At 43.3% G+C, this 23,954-nt stretch overlaps 1 protein-coding gene across 9 annotated transcripts in view; it reads left to right on the top strand.

Annotated features, from left to right (window-relative positions):
• The window catches only part of CREB5 (cAMP responsive element binding protein 5), a 264,799-nt gene that overhangs the window by 161,683 nt on the left and 79,162 nt on the right, over window positions 1–23,954 (top strand). The window contains exon 1 of one of the 9 annotated variants that reach the window (XM_083578737.1): window positions 8,386–8,530. The exons of the other annotated variants lie outside the window; for them this stretch is intronic. Coding sequence (XP_083434863.1) covers window positions 8,484–8,530 — 47 coding nt within the window. The 5' untranslated portion in view covers window positions 8,386–8,483. Of the gene's footprint in view, window positions 1–8,385; window positions 8,531–23,954 lie in introns of those variants that run through there. 9 annotated transcript variants of the gene reach the window in all.

Here is a 23,954-nt window from a genome sequence, read left to right as displayed (position 1 = left end):
CACTAACTGACTTTGACAATCTCACCTGAGAGGTATTGGATAGAATAGGACGAAGGCTTAGGAAATCTCTAGAGGGTTCATAGCGGGCAACATCGATATGAGGACTTAGACAAATATTTCACAGTCGCATGCCTCAAAGATATTGGTAAAGTCTTGCCCCACCTAAATATGGGAATCACATGTCTGTTGTCCCCATTGTAGGTTCTCAAACATACAAATACATTACAGTTTGAAATACTTTTACTGTACTACATGCAGATTTGAAACAGATTTGATCTGTTTTTCTGCTGTGCAAGTATGTAATAAGAATACAGTGGTACCTCAGGTTAAGAACCTAATTCGTTCTGGAGGTCCGTTCTTAGCCTGAAACTGTTCTTAACCTGAGGTACCACTTTAGCTAATGGGGCCTCCTGCTGCCACCACATGATTTCTGTTCTCATTCTGAGGTAAAGTTCTTAACCCGAGGTACTATTTTTGGGTTAGTGGAGTCTGTAACCTGAAGCAATTGTAACCCGAGGTACCACTGTACTGATGCAATGTAGGAGTTCCACAATCAAATGGCCTGACTTTTCTCATTTATTTTAAGCAGTCACAAGAAGCTGTGATTTTGATCAGCATAGTGGCATTAGGGGAGCAGAAGTTAACTCTTCGCCCCATCCCATTTTCCTGATCAAATTTACATCCTGAAACTCTTGCATCCTGAAGCACTTGTATTGTGCCAGCTTTTCCCATTGGACGGTAAAGCTGGGAGAGGGATTTAGATCTGGAAAATGACATACTGGTAAAGGTGAATTCTTCCAGTCCACCAAACTCCTGCTGTAATCAAAATTAGAGCCCAGCAGTTGTTTTAAAATAGGAACATCATCGCATATCTCCTGTATTGCTTATGGTTTGGCATTCTCTGATTTTAATCAGTTTTTGTGCCTTCAAATGGTATCTTGAGGTATTTTCTCCCCACTCAGAGCTATCTTATTCCAGAATAATTTTGGCATCTCGCTTCGCAGCGAGGCATGCTCTGTCTCTATCAATGTAGCCTTGTGGATAAAATTTCTCTATGGTTCTGTCCACTATAAAAACATAGGACACCCAAGTCGAACTGAACACTGAATAACTCCACATGGTTTTTGCAGTGGTCTGTGACCGAAAGGGTTCACTGGAAGCAATTTGCAAAGAAGTCCTTAGGAAACCACCTGGATGGTTATTTTAAATTAAAAAAGGAAGAGATGTCACATTTTTTTAAAAAAAATAAAAAATAATAATGCTAGGTTTAAGTCTTTGTACATGTGATAGTCATTAAAGCTTATTTAACCCTGAAATTTGCTGGCCCTCTTGATTCCACTGGGACTAGAAGGATCTTGGGTTGAAAAGGAAAAATAATGTCTGTGAAAATGAGTCTTCCCTCAATGGAGAACAATTATTTCAGAATTATTCTCGCCCGTACAAATGGTAATATAGGCATATATATTTTTCCAGCTTATGCAATCTATAGTTTGCAACACATCACATAGATTATTTCAGATGGAGCAGCTCAATTTAAGATGATTTGATACCATTCTAATCAGTGGAACTAGCATCAGCTGAAATTCAAGCACTCCAGTTGTGAACCGTAGAAATGACTCTGCACCAGTGGTAATCAGTCAGTGAGAAAGTTGTTTTGGATGCGAAACACAGAAAAGAGGGGATAGGCAAAGAGAAATTGTTAACTTACCAAAAGTTATTAGAGTGGAATCAAGGAGACTGCAAAGTGAAAACAAGGGAATAACTAACAAGGGGAAACCAATGGTTTTCTCATTTACAATTTACTTGGTATAGAACAAAAAAAGACTGACTTTGAAATACAATTGTGTGCGGATGGTGGACATGTTATTGCGAAAATTATGAATTACTGTTGAAAATTGAAATGCAAGAAGAACAAGTTAAAGAACAGTGAGAACATATGTGGACCAAAGGTTAAAATACACACTGTGTTAGGATTTAAAAGAGAACTTGTATAAAATGACATGTCAATGGTATTTAACTCCTGAGAAGCTACAGTGGTACCTCGAGTTACAGACGCTTCTGGTTACAGACGCTTCAGGTTACAGACTCTGCTAACCCAGAAACAGTACCTCGGGTTAAGAACTTTGCTTCAGGATGAGAACAGAAATCGTGCTCCAGCGGCGTGGTTGTAGCGGGAAGCCCCATTAGCTAAAGTGACACCTCAGGTTAAGATCAGTTTCAGGTTAAGAACGGACCTCCAGAACAAATTAAGTTCTTAACCCGAGGTATCACTGTATTTAGAATGTATAAAAATATTCCAAATAAGTGCTGGAAATGTGGTGAAGGTGGAAGGACATTTTACCATGATTGGTGGACATGTAAAAAAGCCAAAAAAATATTGGACATGAATACATACACTGATATGGAGATTTTTGAAGGTTAATTTTCAACTGAAACCAGAGCTCTTCCTGCTAGGGTTTATGAACATACAATTAGAAAAAGACTATGGAACTTTGTTTAAGTACATGATTATTGCAGCGAGACTTTTATATGCACGAAGATGGAAAGGCTCATCATTGCCAACTATGGAGGAATGGACTTAGCTGAGATGGCATAATTGACATGTTTAATCAGAGAAAAGCCGTTGTTAACATTTACTAAAGATTTGAAACTTCTCGTAGACTTTTTGCGTGAAAAACAAAATGAACTATTGGCACTGGGGTTTGAGGATTGAAGATAATTTTAGATTATAGAAAGTGGCTTCGCTGGGTGTTATGTTGGTGTGGATGAGTTGAATAATGTTTATATATAGCAGACAGATGAAGAATCAGAGGTTCTTTATTTTCTTAACTTCCTTCCTTCCTTCTTTTTCTTTATCTCCTCTCTCTTTCTCTCCCCTTCATCCCTTCTCTATTTTTCCATCCTTTTCTCTTTCTCTCTTTTCCCTTTCCTCTCCTCCCCTCCCCTTTCTTTCCCCCTTTTTCTTTTCGGCCTGTCTTTTTATTTAGATTAACATTTTAGTTTTGATTAAAAAGAGAATAGATAATAATCTTTGTATCCCCTTCCCCAAACTCTAATAAAATTTATTTTTAAAAAACAGATAAAGTTGTTGATCAAATGTCTTGATCCTGAGCATGTTTTCTTGGATGTAAGTCCCACTTAACTTCAGTAGAACCTACTTCACGGTGAATTTAGGGCTTGTACGTAGGCGCTGTTTGTTTGTTTGTTTGTACGTAGGTGTGCACAAATGTATTTTTAATTAAACAAGGATCTGTTTCAAGTTATGGATACACGTTCTAGACTTTTAAACATTTTAAATGCTTTTTCCCTGTGCTTGCTTCAGCTGATGGTGCTCTTGCCAAATAATTGCTGGGTGGTGTGATTTTCAAAGCGTACACATTGCTCCTTTGTGCAGAGATACGAGCTTTGCAGCCAGAGTAGTGGAATTGTTAACCGTGCTTACATCAGACAGCTGTGATATCTGCCACACCACCCTCTCCCCAAGGATGAGATACGCTGCAGGGAGGGGGGCTATAAACATTCCTCAGCTAGTCTGCAAAATTGGAGCCATGGGCACTGTTCTGAAGTTGGATCCCTTTGGAATTAAAATATCATTTGCTTCCCATCCCATCAGCCTCTCTTCTTCAGTACGTCTGGATGTTAGAAATACTGTATATGAGGAATGCAGGGAGAAGAGAAAGGGAAGGAGAATAGAAAGGAATAAAGTTAATACGCACATGAAAAGGTGCAGCTTTGGTATCTGAGTGAGATTTCCTCTGGACTACAGGAAATCCTACATCATTTACAGGTCACAGGAAGGAAAATGGGATAACAGTGTTTCCTGTAAGGATTTGGGGGGGGTGTCAACAGAACTTAAAAATACCTGAGTTGGAAGTGACTTTTTAATACCCTCAAACCAGTCGTCTTGTTTTTAACGCTATTTAAGCATTTAGCTTCATTCAAAAACACATTTTTATTGTCTGAGAAAGAGTTGATCCTGAATTGTTCCTCCGCTCACCTGTGTAACAACCACAGAACAGATAACTGAGGTGCCGAAATGTAATGCAACTTTTTTCCAAGTATGTTTGGAAAAGTGTGATGTGTAGTAGACGAACCTTTTATTCATTTTATGAAACCTATTAATTATGATGCAATGTTGAATTCACTGACCACCACATTCTATTGAACACCCCTTTCCTTTTGAAAGATTCTGTACTATAAGACAATATTTATAGTTGGTATACAGGTCCAGTATTGTAGCCTGTTGCACAGAGAGGCACTTTGGGGAACAGAATCATGTGCAGGGACCCCAACTTCACTGTACAGGGGTGCTTTCTTCCTAGGAGCCAGTGTTGGAAACTACACCATTGGGGATGCTGGATTGGGGTTGTGGAAAAGAAATATAAGCAACCACGCAAAGAAGATTTCTGGAACTGACAAAGAATGAACATGGATACAAACCTATTTTCAGGTTGCTATAAGAATATTGTGCATCCAGCAGTTGTCAGCTTCCTTGTGTCAGTGAAAACATTTGACAGGAAGGGTTGAGCAGCAAATAAACCTCTTTCCTGCTTGTCTCAAATATGCAATACAATCCCTTGCATGTGCTGCCATGGCTATAGCACACTGGTAGGCAAACTAAGGCCCAGGGGCCGGGTCAGGCCCAATCGCCTTCTCAATCTGGCCCGTGGACGTTCCGGGAATCAGCATGTTTTTACATGAGTAGAATGTGTCCTTTTATTTAAAATGCATCTCTCGGTTATTTGTGGGGCATAGGAATTCGTTCATCCCCCCCCCCCTCAAAATATAGTCCAGCCCCCCACAAGGTCTGAGGGACAGTGGACTGGCCCCCTGCTGAAAAGGTTTGCTGACCCCTGATCTAGCAGATAAGGCTGGGCTATAGCCATACCTTCTAGAGATGGATGAGCGCCACACTTGCATCAAATTGATTTGAAAAATCACCTGACACATTCCAGAAAAAGAAACATATTTTTATTTTATTTTCTTACGATTTGGGATTATTTTTTTGAGCCTTTGGGGTTGCCACATGTCCTCTTTTCCCAGCACACACCCTCTTTTTCACGAGCACAGTCATCATAGTGATCCCTAGTTAAAAGCAGAAGTTGGCAAATGTGCCCTCGTTTTTGCTCTTCAAAATATGGCAGCCCTAGAACAATCGTATGTTCAGTCTCTTACTTGTGCCCCACTGAATGCACTCAGTAGAGGAAAATTAAGAGGCTGCAGGGGCAAAATGAAGCCTCTCCCCAGTGGAGGACCCACATGTAAATAATGGAAATGAATGAAGGTACCATGCAGTGTGCGGCCTGACGTTTTACACACTTGCAGATGCTGAGGTGCGTTCTGAACTGCGATAACATGTTACCAGACCGTTACAGTTTTTAGATGTGTGTTTAACTAAAACAGCAAACAGATTCTTGGCTTTTAAAGCCATATAAGAGAGGCTATTGCAGAGTAAATGGGTGCAGTAACTCATACATCAGTCATCAGCAATGTCTGACCGGAGACAGGGGTTGGGTCCTGGTAGTGATCATTGGTCTGTATATAAGGGTGTTACAGGCATGCCCTATTTTCATCTGTAGGAACTTGGAGACTATGTGAGTTATGGCTTTTGCTTTTTTTAATGGTTTTGCTTTCCTTTTATTTATGAACCTGCCATCCTACATTAGGAATGGTATTAGAAACATTTATTCAGTTGTTGGGTTTTTTATTTTTTTAAAAAAACTTTTAAAACCAGATATTCCAAATCATATCTATAAGTACCATGTCGTCTTTGAAATTTGGCTCCCAAGACTTAAAGGCATTGAAATCCATAAGAAAAAAATTAGAACTGAACAACCGGAACCTTTTTTATTTTTTTATTTTTTTTTTACAAGAGACTTGCAATCGTTATATTTTTATTATTTTGTTTATAAAGTATATACCCCATCCTTTAGAATATTATTTTGCAGGGCAACTGGGAAATAAAAACAGAGGTGCTTCTGCATGTTGTTCAGTTGAAAGTAGCATGGAAATAAAAGAAAGCTTTAGAGTGATTAAACTTCTTTTTATTATGTTACAGAAGATGAGAAATCAATAACTGGTCATTCAGACATAAATGAGTTATGCAGGCCAATGACACAATGAACCAAACTTTATAACTACATATGATACTGTCAAGCCACCGACTTCAGTGGCGCCAGGAATAATTATGGCTGATCACCTCTAATTCCAAGCTGTTTCACTTGGTAACACTGTCACTTTCACTGGCCACATAGTATTAGTATCAAGTGAGTTTGCCCGATCCACAGAAAGGAATATGCCCTCCTTTATTTCCCTCCTTACCCAACTCGCAGCCATAGATATTAGTCCCCAGAGATAGCAACAATTCATAGCTGTAACCAAACTGTCTGAAAATAACAGAGATGTTTTCTTAAATTTAAGTGATGGTCATGCCCATCGAGCTGGGAAAAAGTGATTTATCTTACGGGGGATATTTATTCTTCACCTCTGTAGAAGCATCATTTATGACAGCGGCTCCTGCTGCTGCAATTTGCACAACGGAAGCGTCTTAGAAATGGGCTGCTGTTAAAATAATGGCAGCCACACAAGGTGCTTTTACACTACAGCACTTTAGCAGTCCTCATAAGGTATTCTCCTGCAATGTGCTACAAGCGATGGTGTGCTGCAGTTATTTTCCCATCCACATCTCAGAGGCACATCACTCTCTTTCACTTCCTATAACTCCTGAACAACTAGTAGTGTGAAATGTTAAAATCAAGTGGTACATAGATAACTGGTATTCTCTAGCAGTGGTGTAGCGTGGGTTGTCAGCACCCGGGGCAAGGCAAGTAATTTGCGCCCCCTAACCCGTGGATTTGCGCCCCCTAACCCATGGATTTGCCCTAACCCCAGATGTTGCGCCCGGTGCGGCCCGCCCCCCCTGCACCCCCCACGCTACGCCACTGTTCTCTAGCCAAGCCCTCCAGCCTTTTATTAGACATTAGTTGGCTAGAGTATGGCGCTCATAACACCAAGGTTGCGGGTTCGATCCATACACAGGACAGCTGCATAGGCCTGTATTGTAGGGGGTTGGACTGGATGATCCTCAGGGTCCCTTCCGTTATGATTCTGTGATTATTAGACTTTGCGCCATCAACCATGCACTGTCAGGTCTGCTGCAGAACCGAATGTTAATGGCGGCCTGGATTCAAATTCCCAGGAGATCACAAATCTCTTGATTCTTCCACCAGCTGACACTGTTGTTACCAGACAGAGCAACTGTTTTAACAACAACCACAACAAAAACCCTTTTACTTTCTTTTTGTGCTAGCGCGGTAGTATCTGCTTCCCTCGAGGGAAGCACTGAATCGGTGCAAGAGGTTCACTGCCAAAGTGGTGTGCGTCGAGGACACGCGATGGTTTTGAAAAAGTGAAATAAAACGGTGGTCACGGGAGATGAAGTGGTTTTTCTTTAAAAAAAAAAAACCTAAGAGGCAGGAAATGAAGACAGGTGTCATGTCGGCAAGCCTCCTCGCATGATGGTAGCGCGATCCTGATGTAAACGGAGAAAACTGCTAAAAAAAACACACCAGAGGTTGGGGGGGGGAGCAATTGTGGGAATTAATAACAATAGAATGCCAGCTATGAAAATGTTTTTAAAGAATTGTCTGGCTCCTCGGAGCAGAGCTTTTCCTGGGCTGTTACTACCAAGGCAGCGCCATTCATTCCCTATGAACTGGGCCCTGGGCTGGCCTTCAAGAACAAGGGCGACTCTTCGATTTAAGACTTCTTGACAGATATGTCTGCGTTCATTTCCCTATAAGCCTAAGCATATTTCGAATAGTTTCTCTCTCCTGTTCCTGCTTGTTTCACCTCCTCTTTCCATAGCTGCTTTCCTCCCATTTGCAAGTCCTCCCTTTCTTCTTCTTCTTCTTCTTCCTTGGGGTCTTAAAATGTGCGGGAATGTGCCTCTCTCTCTGTGTGTGTGTGTGTAGCATCTTCTGAGGGGGGAAGAAAGAAAACACACACACACACATACAAAACCATTAAATTTCCGACAGCCCCGTTCCCGGGGTCTGACTGTGATCTCGCCCAGGCAGCTGCTCGGGCCCTTGTGAGGCGGCACTGTTTCTCCCAGTGTTTACCCGTTTCCAATGGCAATTGCACCACCAAGTCTCTGTGCGTCTGGAACTTCGCCTGGGGCTGTTTTGGTTACATTGAAGTTTTTCAGCTTCAGCTCTGCCAGATTTAAATGGTGACTTCACTAGCACCGAGCTAAAAAGGAGAAAGGGAGGAGGAGGGAGAGAGGCAGGCGTAGAAGAGAGAGAGAGAGAGAGAGAGAGAGAGAGAGAGAGAGAGAGAGAGAGGAGGGAGAGGGAGAGGGAGAGAGAGAGGGCCAGAGCATTACATCACCATTTGGACTGGAATCAAATGGGAAGGATATGACTCACTCGGGCTAGTTAAGCTTTGGCTCAGGTTCTCGATACACTCATTCCAGGGCTCTCATGTTCTGCACCTCAGCAGGGAATTCAGACCCAGTGATGTCCATGAGGTTTGTTTTTAATTTTCCTTTTCTGATCGCGCTCTGCTCTCGCACGACTTACTACTACCATTCCTCCTCCTCTTACTACCACCAGTCAGACGACCACCTTTCTCTGGCTTTTATTTTTTTGCCTCTTGATTCATTTCCTCTGGGAGCATATATATCTCTCTCTCGTCCTCCCCACCCGCCCCATTGTCCTTCTCTGCACTTCGGTGCAGTTTGCTTTCTGCTTACAAACATCCTCATCCTCCTCCATCAAGAGTTGTGGAGCAGATCCTCCGATCCTGCACCGGCCCAAGCGAGGGAGCGCAGCAAACTTTCGAGCGAAGTTTCTTCCGAGGCTGCTCCTTCCTCCCCTCCCTCCTTCCCTGGCGTTGCTCTCTCGTTCCTAATCGGAGGAGACAGGGAGAGAGTTAAACTGCAGGGACCAATCATTGGGATGGTGATGTAATGTTGGAGCTGCAGGGTAGTTAAGTAATGTGAGATGTAGGGGGTCAGGGTTGCAAAGCGTTTACCTGCTCTCGAGGGGGTTTAAGTTTATTATCAGTTGCAGTGACTGCAACTGGCTTCAGACAGCAACCCCTAATTATTCACAGACTGCCCTTTTTTATCTTTTATTATTCAATGTAAAACTATAGTATAGTGTTTTCCTTTTCTTTTCTTAAAAAAAAAATCCCAACCTGATATTATCACAGCTGCGAATTATTTTCTGCTAGAATACACACACACACACACACGTTTTGAAACTGGGTTTTGAGGAAGGGCTTTGGGGGGACGACTGCTTTTGAAATGAGACTGGTCAATTTGAGATCAGTTAACTGCTGTCTAATAGAGCGCATAAAAGGTTTCGCTGGTAAGGATACGCTCTCTAGGATATAAATCATCTAGGGTTGTGATTTGTGCGTCGTGTCCCAAAGGTGCCACTCTGGGCTTCAAGCTAATGCTTTGCCAACGCAGTTCTGCAAGCCATGCAACCACTTATTTATGTCGGTGGGGGAACTTACAACCAAAGCGATTTCAGGATTGTGGCTCCTGGGCGTTCACGCTCGTGCTCTCTGTTGCAAAGAGTCCCTGAGATTTATACCCTCCCTCCCCGCAAACATACCTGTTAAGAAGAAAGCAAAATACTTGCCACATGTAGCTAATTCCTGGGAGGGTTGGGACAGGGCATTTGGAATTTTAAACTATAAAGCATGCTAAATCAAAGCCTATATAACAAATTTTACAAAGAAATGAATCGCAAATATTGGGAGTGTTTACATAGATGCGTGGCCCATTTCATATTTTATTTCCATAATGTAATCTGTGCTTTGCCAGAATTTGAAACATCAGGTTTATTCCCTCCCCTGCCCCCTTTGGCTTTAAAAAAAAATAATACAGTGGAAGAGGGTTAAATGGAAAAGGTAAAGATGTTCTGTAGTATGACCTAGTGGCAGTCAGCTCAGTGACAACCAGACTTGCCGCATGGCTTCCTGGCGTCAGGTGCTCTGAATCAGCATATTTGACATTCAGGAAACTCATTTATGTGGAAGTGCCTTACACCTTATGCTGAAGTTATTTACAGTGAAAAAATAATAATGTGATAACAAACAAGCATTCCTCTCTCCTCCCCTCTCATTTGGCCATTCCTTCCATTGCCGTTTCAAACCTAATTTTGGCGTGTGCCAAATCCCATTTCACAGCATAGTTTAAAGTGGATTTGCAAAATGCCGTTATGGCTAGCTAAACGTTACTGCTAACAGTGGCAGAGAGGTAACAGTAATCAGAGGTGTCAACATTTGAGGGTGACTGAGCGGCTGATGTTGCACGTGTGTCATCAGGACTTTGGGGGGAGCCAGGAGTGGAGCTGAAAACGGTGGCAGTTCAGCTTCAATGGCCGGTGGCTCCTCCTGCCACGGCCACTGGCTGGGGGCTGCTTCCCCGCTCCTTCCCCTCCGTGGCAGGAGGAAGAGAAGAAGGAGCCAGCCACTGAAGTTGCACTGTGCTTGGCTCTGCACTTGGCCGCCTCCACCCCTTTTGAACATTGGGGGGGCTGTCCCAAAAAATATGTCCAAATGGGCTCGGCTCCTAGGAGTTGGTGCACCTGACAGTAACCTTTGTTTGTTAGCCTACAAACAGAAAGTTGTGGAGCAATGGCCACACAGAAGGAAAGGTGAAAGCCCCTGGAATGCTTCTGATGGATGAACCATGGTTGTATAGTGCAACCATGGTTGTATAGTACCTGTATCAGTCTTCGCTGGTGGGGCTGAACTAGACTCATCTCCTGTACAGTGGAAAGATTCTCCATAAACAACAGTTGTAACTGACTCATCCACATGAAAATGTTTAATTTGCCACAAGTACAGAGCAGCACCCAAGATGTGTTGTGCCAAAGGATCTTGTGCAAGAAACAAGTTTATAAAAGATATTCCATTATATCCATGTAAATACGTCCCACTGCACACTGCCCATCAGAAGTGGGAAACGTCTGGGATCCTTAAAAAAGTGTTGCACAGAACAAACTTTTGGGCTTGTTCACATGTTATCTTGGGGGTTTTCTTTGCTCATGGGAGTTGATTGCTACCATTTGGTGGACGGGGGTTTCAGGCAAGGCCATTTCTGCAATCTCTGCTTCTCCAAAGTACCATACAGACTTCGAAAGTTGTGGTGACTGAGACCCACAAGTGCCTGGCTTGCCAGCTACACTGCCGATTGCTCTTGTGAATGAGGAAAGTAGCTAAAAATGGCACAGAGTATGGTTTTCCATTCACAATCCATAGAGGACACCTGCCTTTTCAACAGCTTCCAAGTAGAGATCTAGTAGAGATCTATGAGCATCCAATATTTCCGTAAGCAGTGCTTACTATGCTGAAAAAAGTTACATCGACTCTATAGTATTTCTTTATTAAATTATTTTGACTCTATAGGGTTTATTTATTAAATTATCTTTAATCTATAGGATTTGTTTATTAGATTTTGACCAGAGACTCTACTTTTAAAAATAGGAATGTACAAAGTACAGAAACTATAAAAAATACACTTGTGATAGAAAATATGATTTTATAAACCCATCTAACTATGAATCTGCTCAACAATTCCTGACCAATTATCAGGGAATCACAGAGATGCCCCATGTTTTGTTTTGTTTTTTACCCTCCAGTTGCTCCTGCATGTAATGTTACTTTTTCGATTTCCTACAAGACATTTACTTACTACATTTTATTGTCTTGGAAGGAAGGTGGGCAGGAGAAACCATTCTTTATCTTGGCAAGAATTCTAAAGATTCGGTGGGTGGAGAGAACTGTCCTGGTTGCCCATTTCTACGCTCTAAACAACCAGACAGCAAAAAAGGAAAGGAAAGGACAACACCAAAGATTTTCCTTTCTTGCCTTAAACTTTCCTTGGCTGTTCCAAAGTTTCTGTGAAGTTATTTAATTCAGTCCAACAGATTAAGGGGAAATTTATTGTTTTCCTGACTATGGGTGCTTCCCCTCCAGTCACCACAAAATTTAAATGTCAGCCCATGGTGTCTGTAACATGCAACTTGTGTTTCCTCTTTTCTGACTCATTATTTAAGATGTGTAATTGAATATAAGATTCATGATAGGTCAGATTGAAGGTCAGTCTAGTCCAGCCTACTCCCCACCCACCCCTCCCCACTGGCTGGCCAGATTCTTCTAGAACAGGGGTAGGCAACCTAAGGCTCGGGGGCCGGGTGCGGCCCAGTCACTTTCTCATTCTGGCCCATGGACAGTCTGGGAATCAGCGTGAATGTGTCCTTTTATTTAAAATGCATCTCTGGGTTATTTGTGGGGCCTGCCTGGTGTTTTTACATGAGTAGAATGTGCCCTTTATTTAAAATGCATCTCTGGGTTATTTGTGGGGCATAGGAATTCGTTCATTCCCCCCCTTCAAAATATAGTCTGGCCCCCCACAAGGTCTGAGGGACAGTGGACTGGCCCCCTGCTGAAAAAGGTTGCTGACCCCTGTTCTAGAAAGCCCTCAAGGAGGCAGTAATCCTCCCTTTGCTCTTATTGCTCCCAAAACCAGTATTAATTGCCTTTGAAAATTGATGTTCTATTTAGCCACCATATGGCCTCCATACATTTGTCTAATTCCCATTTAGAGTGACATAATCCTGTGGCCACCATGAGCACATTTTGAACATAAGCATTCTCCTTGTTAGATCAGACCCAAAGGTTTATCTGGTGTTGTTTTCCACATGGACCACTCAGCTAGCAAGAGAGGAAACTGCTTTGGTCCATATCTAGCTCAGTATTTCCAAAATGGCGGGCAGCAGCTCTCCAAGCTTCCAGCCGGGGGACATTCACCATTTTATCTTGAGATGCTGAGGACTGGATCTTCTGTATGGAAAGCAGAAGCTCTACCACTGAGCTAGAGTGCTTATGGGAAGCCTGAAAGGAGGACATGAAAGCGATAGCACTCTCACTTGGATCAATTGGCAGTGAATTCATAAATGGACCACACAGCATGTGATGAAGTGCATTGGTTTTTGTCCTGACCTTATTGCCAATACATTTCATTTGGTGAACCAAAGTTCTAATATTATAGGAAAGCAACAGAAAAGTTATTTCTACTCCCTTTCACTGCCGCATGTGCACACTAAAAGGTAAAGGGACTCCTGACCATTAGGTCCAGTCGTGACCGACTCTGGGGTTGCGGCGCTCATCTCGCTTTACTGGCCGAGGGAGCCGGCATACAGCTTCCAGGTCATGTGGCCAGCATGACTAAGCCGCTTCTGGCGAACCAGAGCAGCGAACGGAAACGCCGTTTACCTTCCCGCTGGAGCGGTACCTATTTATCTACTTGCACTTTGACGTGCTTTCGAACTGCTAGGTGGGCAGGAGCTGGGACTGAGCAATGGGAGCTCACCCCGTCGCGGGGATTCGAACCGCCGACCTTCTGATCAGCAAGTTCTAGGCTCTGTGGTTTAACCCACAGTGCCACCCACGTCCCCCGTGTGCACACTATCAGGTACTAAATGGGATCTTTCCCCCTCACCCCTGACACCAGCGTAACATAATAGGATGAAATATATTTTTTCTCCTTCTACAATGGATCCAGTAGATTTTCTCGAAATTCGTTGCAACAATATATCACAAACACAGTCTGTTTCTCAGTGAAAAGGTTGTTTAATCGTCTGCCATCCCTTAACATCTACCATGGAGTACATTTCTGGCCTCTGCATCTCAATAAGTATATTTTTAGAGCTGGAAAAGGTGCAGATGAGACAACCAAATTGACCAGGGACCTGAAACATCTCTCCCATAATGAAAGGTTACAATGTTTGGGGCTTTTTGTTTTTGTTCTTTCTTTTTTTTAAGAAAAAGGCAATTAAGTTTGTAAATAATAATAATAATAATAATAATAATAATAATAATAAAATTTATTTATATCCCGCCCTCCCCAGCCGAGGCTGGGCTCAGGGCGGCTAACAACAATCAAAATAATCCAACGTTCTAAAAACATTTCATTATAAAACGTAATTAAAATCAAATTCATGGCAACCATTAAACAAAATTCTGTGCAGATTGCCAGAGGAGGGGGTCAGGCTGCGCCCTGACCAAAGGCCTGGTGGAACAGCTCTGTCTTGCAGGCCCTGTGGAAAGATGTCAGGTCCCGCAGGGCCCTAGTCTCTTGTGACAGAGCGTTCCACCAGATTGGAGCCGCGGCTGAGAAAGCCCTGGCTCTAGTTGAGGCCAGCCTAACCTCTCTGTGGCCTGGGATCATGTTTTATTTGCAGACCGTAAGTTCCTCTGTGGGGCATACCAGGAGAGGCGGTCCCGTAGGTACGAGGGTCCTAGGCCGTATAGGGCTGTAAAGGTTAAAACCAGCACCTTAAACCTGATCCTGTACTCCACCGGGAGCCAGTGCAGCTGGTATAATACCGGATGAATGTGATCTCGCAGCGAAGACCCCATAAGGAGTCTCGCCGCGGCATTCTGCACCCGCTGGAGTTTCTGAGTCAGTCTCAAGGGCAACCCCACATAGAGCGAGTTACAATAATCCAGTCTGGAGGTGACCGTCGCGTGGATCACAGTGGCTAGGTCAGGGCGAGAGAGATAAGGAGCCAACTGCTTAGCTTGGCGGAGATGAAAAAATGCTGCCTTTGTTATAGCTGTAATCTGCGCCTCCATAGAGAGGGAGGTATCGAAGATTACACCCAAACTCTTAACGGACGATGCTGGCACTAATTGCACCCCCGCAAGAGATGGGAGTTGCCCCCTCAATCCCATATCGCCCCGTCCCAGCCAGAGGACCTCTGTCTTCGAAGGATTTAACTTCAACCGGCTCCCACGTAGCCATCCAGCCACAGCTTCCAGACATCTGGCCAGTGTGTCTGGGGCCGAGTCAGGATGGCCATCCATCAACAGATAGAGTTGGGTGTCATCGGCATACTGATGGCAACCCAGCCCAAAACTCCAGACAAGCTGGGCGAGGGGGCGCATAAAGATGTTAAAAAGCATCGGGGAGAGAATCGCACCCTGAGGCACTCCACACACCAAGGAGTGGCCCGATGACAATTCCCCCCCAAGCACCACCCTCTGTCCCCAACTAGAGAGAAACGAGCGCAGCCATTGAAGGACTGTGTCCTGGATCCCCACGACGGCAAGGCGGTGGTCCAGGAGTTCGTGATCGACCATGTCGAAGGCTGCTGACAGGTCTAGAAGAATCAGCAGCCCCGACCCGCCTCGATCCAGCTGCCTGCGGAGATCATCTGTTAGGGCGACCAGAGCTGTCTCGGTCCCATGACCAGTGCGGAAGCCGGACTGGAATGGATCCAGAGCCAATATAATAAACATATACATGATGTGGACAAATTGACGGAGAAGTTTTTGTTATTTTCTCATACTATTAGACCCAGGAGTCATGCAAGTGAGGCAGCCTGGCAGGAGACTGAAGACAGACGAAAGGAAGTCCTTTCTCAAACAGCACAAAGTTAACCTATTAAATTTGCTATGGCTCCCAACTTTATCGATCGCTTGTTAATATTTACATGTACAGTAACCAATTAGAATACATCTATGAATTACATATTAATTCCAGCTCTTTGAGGAAGGTTGAGAGTCTTGTAGCTCCTTTAGAAACGAAGGACATGTCCCCATACCAGTTTTCCAAGCAATGAGAGCTACAAATGAAGAATTGAAGCAGGAAGTATCTGAATATACAAACAGGAATGGTTTTAGCTTCCTTATGTGGAAGCACCCTCTTATCTCTGTTCTCAAAGATTTCGTTGAAAAGCCACACATCAGTCTAGAATTTCCATTCATTTAATGTGGGTAGGGATTTTAAGCGTTCTGTCTTGGTGGTGCTGTCTTTGTTTTAGGATTGCCATATGTCCTCTTTTCCCAGGACATATCCTCTTTTTCACTGGCACATTCGTCATAGCGACCCATAGTTAAAAGTAGAAGTCGGCAAACGTGTCCTCTTTTTTGCTCTTCACAATATGGCAACCCTAAGAAAACTTTTCATGTCTGCGTATTGATATTGACCAACATTTTCCAAGGGATCAAAATTAAGGTATGCAAAATAGCCATATTTGCAGACTTTAGCCTGTTCATAAAAGATGTTCTTGTAGGCAAAATCCATGATGAACATAAATAAATCATCAGTTCTGGGTTCAAAGGTTATTGGGAGCTTGGGCAATTTGCCACCATAGACCTCTTCTTCTCTCGAAGGCACCACTGCCCACTCATTTGCCCCAGTGCCCAATCCATACAACCACTCAGAAGGGAAAGTGGAAAGCAGGTGGAAGATCCTGTTGTATCTCCCCACCCTTGCCATTGCTTTCTTGCAGTGTTATTTTTTCTAGAAAAAGAAGAGGTCCTGGAACTCACCATGAACGCCTCCCTTGTTCTGTTATAATGGCAATGGCGCCCACCTGAGAGTTCTGCCTGGGGGGGGGGGCGGGAAAGCCCTGCTTTCATGACTGGAGGCAACAGGTGAACAGAGGTGGAGACAGCAAACAGAAAGAGGAGCAGGAATAGTAGTCTGTGTGCAGAATGGTCCTGGGCTCCCTTTAAGGGTACAGGCCACAACAGACACCCAATGAGGCCTACAGCTGACATCCAAGTACTCAAATGGCATATACAAATATATATATATATATATATTGGGTGAGAAAAATAAATGGCTTAATTATTGCATTTTGGAAGAAAGCCAGTGGGCCTTTTCTGCCAGGAAGCGTGTGGTGCTGTGGGTTAAACCACTGAGCCTAGGACTTGCCATTCAGAAGGTTGGCGGTTTGAATCCCCGTGACGGGGTAAGCTCCCGTTGCTCGGTCCCTGCTCCTGCCCACCTAGTAGTTCAAAAGCACGCCAAGTGCAAGTAGATAAATAGGTACCACTCTGGCGGGAAGGTAAACGGCATTTCCGTGCGCTGCTCTGGTTCGCCAGAAGCGGCTTAGTCATGCTGGCCACATGACCCGGAAGCTGTACGCCGGCTCCCTTGGCCAATAAAGCGAGATGAGCGCCGCAACCCCAGGGTCGGACACGACTGGACCTAATGGTCAGGGGTCCCTTTACCTTTACCTAAAATATGTACGGCTAGAATACCTGGGACGGCTAAGTCAGTAGAGCATGGGACTCTTAATCCCAGCATCATACGTTCAAGCCCCGTGTTGAGCAGAAGATTCCTGCATTGCAGGGGGTTGGACTAGATCAGAGGTCGGCAACCTAAGGCCCATGGGCTGGAAGCAGCCCATGAGGGTCGCTTAACTGGCCCATGAGCCGCCCCCAAACCGAGCCGCCCACTCGGCGAGTCCCCGCATGCTGCGCTAAACCGGTGCAGCGCGGCGTGGAGACTCTCTTCCACCCCTCCAGAAATCGCTTCTGCGCAGGTGCGATTTTCGTGTGCAGACGCAATTTCCGGCATCATGCTGCGCTGGTCCAGCCCACAGAGCATCTCCGCGGGAGTGATCCGGCCCATGCCCAGTAAGCCTTGCCGACCCCTGGACCCGAAGGCCCCTTCCACCTCTAAAATTCTATGGTTCTACGATTCTAAGGTTTCTATGCAGGTTAGTAAAAACTATGGGATCTGCAACTGTATTTGCATTTGTCAAATAGTAGGAATTCTTTCTGTGAAAATGTTCAGAACTTGTGTTTTCCTGACAGTGATATGGTAACGCCCCTTGGTGGCTCCTCCTCTGCATCTTGAGGCATGTAATTAAAAAAATAAAATAGTGGATTAGCTGAAGCATGTGTTTACGTGATTGTGGCTAATGTCAGAATTTTAATTGACTTTCCTATTTTTCTCGATCTGGGGGCCGTATCATGTTCCAAGGACTTCGTTAAACAAAAGGTTTGAAATACGTTTCAAATTAGAAAAAGAAAAAAGAAATGCTTAAGTTAATAAAGATGTGGGATTCATTTACAAAGGAAATACGGGCCACGGGCCAAGAGCAAGCCAAATATTTTGCCAACAGTTTCCCAGTTTACCATCTTTGCATATCACTGCCTTCACCAACTCTCGTAACACTGACATCTCTCTTTAAAGGCTAAAATCTGGTGAATAACTGAATTTAGGTTTACCTACTTGAAATATTTTTTTATTAGAAGACCCTATTTTATTTCATTATACCCCTGGACTGAGCAGCTAAATACAAGCACATAATTAATGTTACTATATTCCTAAGTAAAGGGGGGCATTATTTTTCCAGGCAAGGCCTAGCTCAGCTTAGTGCTAAACTACCTGTTGCAAGCAAATTATGTATTAGCCTGAAAGTCCTTTTTGAAAAGGAAAAGCCACTTTTAGAGGGAGCCATTGGGATAGCAGATAGGTGGTTAATGGGGAGACTTCAAGGCTTCCCTACCTGCTGTTTTCCCTCTTCAGATTACCTCCTCCCCAAGTGACTTCCCCCTCTTTGAGTTTCAAATGTGTCCTTGGAATTGTGATACAAGCAGCAGACACTGGTTCTCCTTTTCCAGTCACCTTCCCACAAAAGCAACTTTTCTTCTCCAGGAAGGAAAAACTGGGCTTCAGTTTTGCTTAGGTGTGTAACGTAAGTGTGCCCCTCTTATTTGATCTGTCAGCAGTTTTTGATACAATCGACTATGCCATGGTGTCCTCCTGAATTGTGCCTCAAAGTTGGCGGCATTGTTCTTCAGCCATTTTGTTCCCACTGGGTGACTGTATGTTGCCCCACCTCCTTCCAACTATGCTGTGGTGTCCCGCAGGGCACTCCTTTGTCCCCAGTGCTTTTTAGCATCTATACGAAGCCATAGGGAGCAGTCGTCAGAAGATTTGAAGCATAGCGTTTGCACTGTGCTGATGACACAGCTCTACTTCTCTGTATCATTTGAAGCAGGAGTTTATGTGCAAGTCTTGAGCTGGTATCTGGATAACTTGGTGGCCTGGAAGTGGGCCACTAGGGAGCAAAAGGAAGGAAAGTCTGGAAAATTAGACATTTGCCTGTTCTGGACAGGGTCACATGCCTCCTGAAGGGGCAGATACATAGTCTTGTTTATACTCACTGATTCATCTTTGTTACAGTCAAACCTTGGTTGTCCAACGTAATCCGAAACATTCGACAACCGAGGCACAGCTTTTGATTGGTTGCAGGAGCTTCCTGCACTCAAACGAGTAGGATAGCATAAATCTGTGACTAATCTATCTATATTACTTGTGTAGATGTTTTGAGGGCGCGCACACACACACACACACACACACAGTATCTTATGAACCATCCTGAGAACCTGTGATGCAAGGGTGGTATATAAATCCAATAAATAGATAATAAAATTTGATTCAAGTTTTTATTTTCTTTAATTCCCTGTTCCAGACTTTATTTATTACTTGCCAAGTCTTGAGAAGAAGAAGGACCAAACATTTTAATAACACCTCTGTGACGAATAAGGAGAGGAAGATAAGACTGGTCCCAATGCTGAAGGGTTCTTGTTTTAAGAGATTGAGAATTTAGAGGCCTGAGTTATGAGACATTTCAGGGGGGAAATCAAAAGTATTGCTATCCAAATTTCAACACGCTGTCTTTTTCACATAGTATGGTATCTTTTTCACATGGTACAGGGCCTGGGGTCAGTTGCTAGTAAACTGTTCTTACACTTGAAGAGTATATATTATAAAAAATTGGATATGCTGGTCTAGTGAGGATGCGTTGGCCAACATTATCTTTTATTTTTACTTGTTTTTCTCACAAGCAACTTCTGGTCAGCTTGTTTGTTTGTTTGAATGTTTGAATGTTTATAAGATTTCTTACTTCCCTTTCCCCATAAAGTCCCATGATGCATAGGACTTTAGAATGTAGAATTATAAAACCAAATAAAGGCAATATAATTGCAATATAAGTACTGTAAAACGGTTCCAAGTACAATAAAATGGTTTAAATGCCTCATGTTGTTTCAGCGTAACAGTAGTTTGATTTGGATAGCAGGAGAAATGGTCCACAGGGAAGCAGATAAGTGTGTGTGTGTGTTGCAGTTTGTTTGTCTTTTCTTGGAAAAAAAAATAGTTGAGAGAAGCCTTTCTATCTTTTCCTGGCTGTGGGCTTTGAGCTCTTTTATAGAAGTGTTCCATTTTGCATTCTTTCTCCTAATAATGTGTCAAATCTTCACCTCACAACCGGCAATGATTCATGGAAGTCAACAATATTAACTAGGCTTACCTCAACTTGAAACAACTGTAGTTCATTAATTAAAGTTGGACAGATCTTCTGTTTTCCTTACGTGAAATTATTCAGTAAATAATTGGGAAATTAAAAAGGCACTACTTTTGCCAGTAATTTGGGTCAGCAATTAAGATCTATCAGTATCAATTATAATCTCTTACTTCTACTTAGCCTCTTGTTGTCAGTATGAGTTGCTTTCCCCCATTTTTTGCCAACTTTTCAGACAAGGTTTCATTTAGTCACAGTAGCTGGTGGATGACTGAACAGAGTGTTTGCATTGAATTCTGAAAAATCTGTGGGTGACATCCAAAAGTGATCATCACCACTGGAATGGACTTCTCCTCACGCAGCGGGACTTCCTCCCCTCTCCAACCACTGCAGTTCCCCATGCGCACCCAAAAAGGTGTTATGGGGGTCAGGATTCTCCAGAGCAAATTTGGGAAAGGGGCTGCAATGGAGAGGAAAAATACCAGAAACTGATATTTCTGACTTTTAATACAAACCTATCTCCTTATCAAGGGACGCAGGTGGCACTGTGGGTTAAACCACAGAGCCTAAGACTTGCAGATCAGAAGGTCGGCAGTTCAAATCCCCGCAACGGGGTGAGCTCCCGTTGCTCGGTCCCTGCTCCTGCCAACCTAGCAGCTCGAAAGCACGTCAAAGTGCAAGTACTGTAGATAAATAGGTACCGCTCCAGCGGGAAGGTAAACGGTGTTTCCGTGCGCTGCTCTGGTTCGCCAGAAGTGGCTTAGTCATGCTGGCCACATGACCCGGAAGCTGTACACCGGCTCCCTTGGCCTATAGAGCGAGTTAGTGGCGTGGACTTTTCTACATAATGCCAAGCTTATAATGAATAAGATCATGTCAGTTTGAAATTGAAACACTTTATTTTTTAACTGCTTGAAGAATACAGGAAGGACTGTGAATGTTGTCACTTTCAGCTGGAAATGGGTATAGGTATGAAGAAGTTGGTTTCTGTGGAGTTTTCACAGAAAAGGATAAAACTCCACAGAAAACACCGTCTTCGTACCTATACCCATTAATAGCATTCTTTCTGGGTAAAATGAGGCAAGTGAGAGGCAAAGGGGGAAAGGAACGTTGCAAGTTCTGATGGGAGAAAACAAACTGAAAATAGTCTCAACCAGAAACCCGTTATAGTTAGTACTCTGCATCCAGAAACTTGCATTTGCTAGGGAAAAAAACTGTATTGTTAGCTTGTAGTACTAGCCTTTGACTTCCAAAGCAAGCATGGAGAACCTCACTAAGAAGACACTTCCATTAACTGTAAAGCTATAAGGTTGGACTCTAATGTACATGTTCCAAAGTAAGGGAAACAAAATTGGAGCCATTTCTACCCTCTGCACGCTATGTATACTAATTTTGTGTAGTATTACTGTCTTGTTCTTCTAACTAGTTCCATTGTGGATCTGCGATTCTGGTGCCTTTTGCCTCTCCTGTACACCTGTTCTTTTTCAGAGTTGCTGCTACAGTGGTACCTCACAAGACGAATGCCTTGTAAGACAAAAAAACTCGCAAGACGAAAGAGTTTTTCGTTTTTAGAGTTGCTTTGCAAGACGAATTTCCCTATGGGCTTGCTTTGCAAGACGAAAACGTCTTGCGAATTTGTTTCCTTTTTCTTAAAACCGGGTGCATTGCTTGAAGAGGTGCAGTTCCGTGCTTCGCAAGACGAAAAATTCGCAAGACGAAGAAACTCGCAGAACGAATTAATTTCGTCTTGCGAGGCACCACTGTATCTCTATTCCTATTTCAACATTTCCTTAAGACATATGGGGCAGGAAATACCACTTTGGACCAAGTTGCCAGTTGCTCCAAGAAGTTAGAGGGAAATAATCCTGGAGAAATGATGGTGGAACAAGCAGGAAAGAAGAGGCAGATGTTTGGCAGAAAAGCTGGAAATTGTGCAGTCTTGATGTGGTTCATATGCCACTAGGTTCTTAATCTTTTGGTTAACCCACCCTTGAAAAGGATTACACCTGGTCCACTCTGGGACAGTGCAGATTTACCCCTAGATACTAAGGGTGGATCTCATTTTATGTGTTGAGCAATGAAGCCTATTTTTCAGTGGGAAACAAGTGAGACTCACTGAGAACAGATCCCTGATTTGTGCCTGCTTTGTGTGCATGGTGTTGATGGTTCAGAAGAAGAGTTGACTTCATATTTTATATGCATTAGCACTTTCTCATGAATAGCTGAGATACATGTTTATTTGTAGTCATAACTCTACCACAAATTAAAATCAGACTCTTATGAAGAGAAGCTCAAGGAGATGTCAGAAATGATACAAAATGACACTTAACTCCAAACCCCAGACACCACATTTATCCAAAGAAAGGGATAAGACTACAGTAGGAATAAGACCAGGAGCTGAGTTATTTTCGCTGATTAAATTTTCAGCCACAAGCTAAAGAACAAACAGCTGCTAGATACTTCTGTCTAGTGTAAAGTATTTTCTCACATTTTTCTTTTATGCTCCTAGTTATAACTGTACACATCCAAGCACAGTGGCATAAATTTATTCTTGGTATATATGGGAAATGTGGGGTATTTGCAGGGGACAAACTTCCAAGCTTTGTGCCCTTAAATTTGCATGCTAAATAATCCAAAAGAAGAAAAAAATCAAAAGCACAAATGCATAGTAATCACTCCAAACCGAGCTTTATAAGTTCCTCTTCTTCCCCAAAACATTTGGAGGTTTCTTAGTTTATCCTATAAAATTTAAATATCCAGACACCAATGGCACATAGCTCAACAGCATTTTAGAGGAGAAGTAGTAGCTGAAGATTCAAATCCAGAAAAAGCTAGGCAAGTCCTTACCTGTCTTTCCAAAGTCCCTCTAAATTCAGGGCATGGTGTAGTGCACTGGGAGTTCTTACCTGATCCTCCAATAGCTAAGTCGCTGCTGATTACTGGGACAGGTGAGGTGGTGAGATTGGTGCAGTGCAAAGGCACCAGCGGAGCCAGGCTGGCACTCCTGCTTGTGTGTTTGCACTGCACTGACCTCCAGGATACCTTGCCCCTCCCCTTTCATTCAAGGTAAGCAGAACTGACTCAGCTGCTCACTCAGGAGGTTAGCACTGCCTCCCCACCCCACTGTCCACTACAGCTGGGAATGTCCCCTTCTCTGAAATCTTAGAGAATCACTGTTGGTAAGTGTGGACAATACTGACCCAAATGGACCAGTGGTCTGAAAAGGCAGCTGCCAACACTCCTATTAATTAGGCAGGATGGAAAGTGGAAGCGCTGAGATTTGTAGTCCACACTAGCAGAGAAACCACTAACGTATGAAACAAGACCGGCCAGCTTTGCTGGCTCCCAAAATGGAGTTCTGTCCATTTAAAAATGGAAGCCAACAATATAAAGCTAAGCAAGTGTTAGCAATGATGGCCAACATAGACCAGGTTCATCAACGTGCAATTTGATAGCTTAGTACATTGAGCAGTGATATAAAAACCATGACATATAGTAGTGGACTGTATGTCATTTGGCCTTTTGTCGGTTCCAGGGAACCAGGCAGAGGGCTTTTTTTGATAGTGGCATGCTCCTTGTGGAACGCCCTCGCGCCAGATGTTAAGGAGATAAAGAACTACACAACCTTTAGAAGACATCTAAAGGCAGCCATGTATTGGGAAGTTTTTAATGTTTGATGTTACATTGTTTTTATGTGCTGGAAGCTGCCCAGAGTGGCTGGGGCAACCCAGGGTAATAATAATAATAATAATAATAATAATAATAATAATAATAATAATAATGGACCATTATATATAGATTCCAAAAGACTTCCTATTCTTT

The sequence above is a fragment of the Podarcis filfolensis genome (assembly GCF_964270895.1).
Source record: "Podarcis filfolensis genome assembly, chromosome: 12".
NCBI classification, from domain to species: domain Eukaryota; kingdom Metazoa; phylum Chordata; class Lepidosauria; order Squamata; family Lacertidae; genus Podarcis; species Podarcis filfolensis.
The sequence above is the reverse complement of the archived record's forward strand: the minus strand, read 5'-3'. Positions and strand labels throughout refer to the sequence as shown.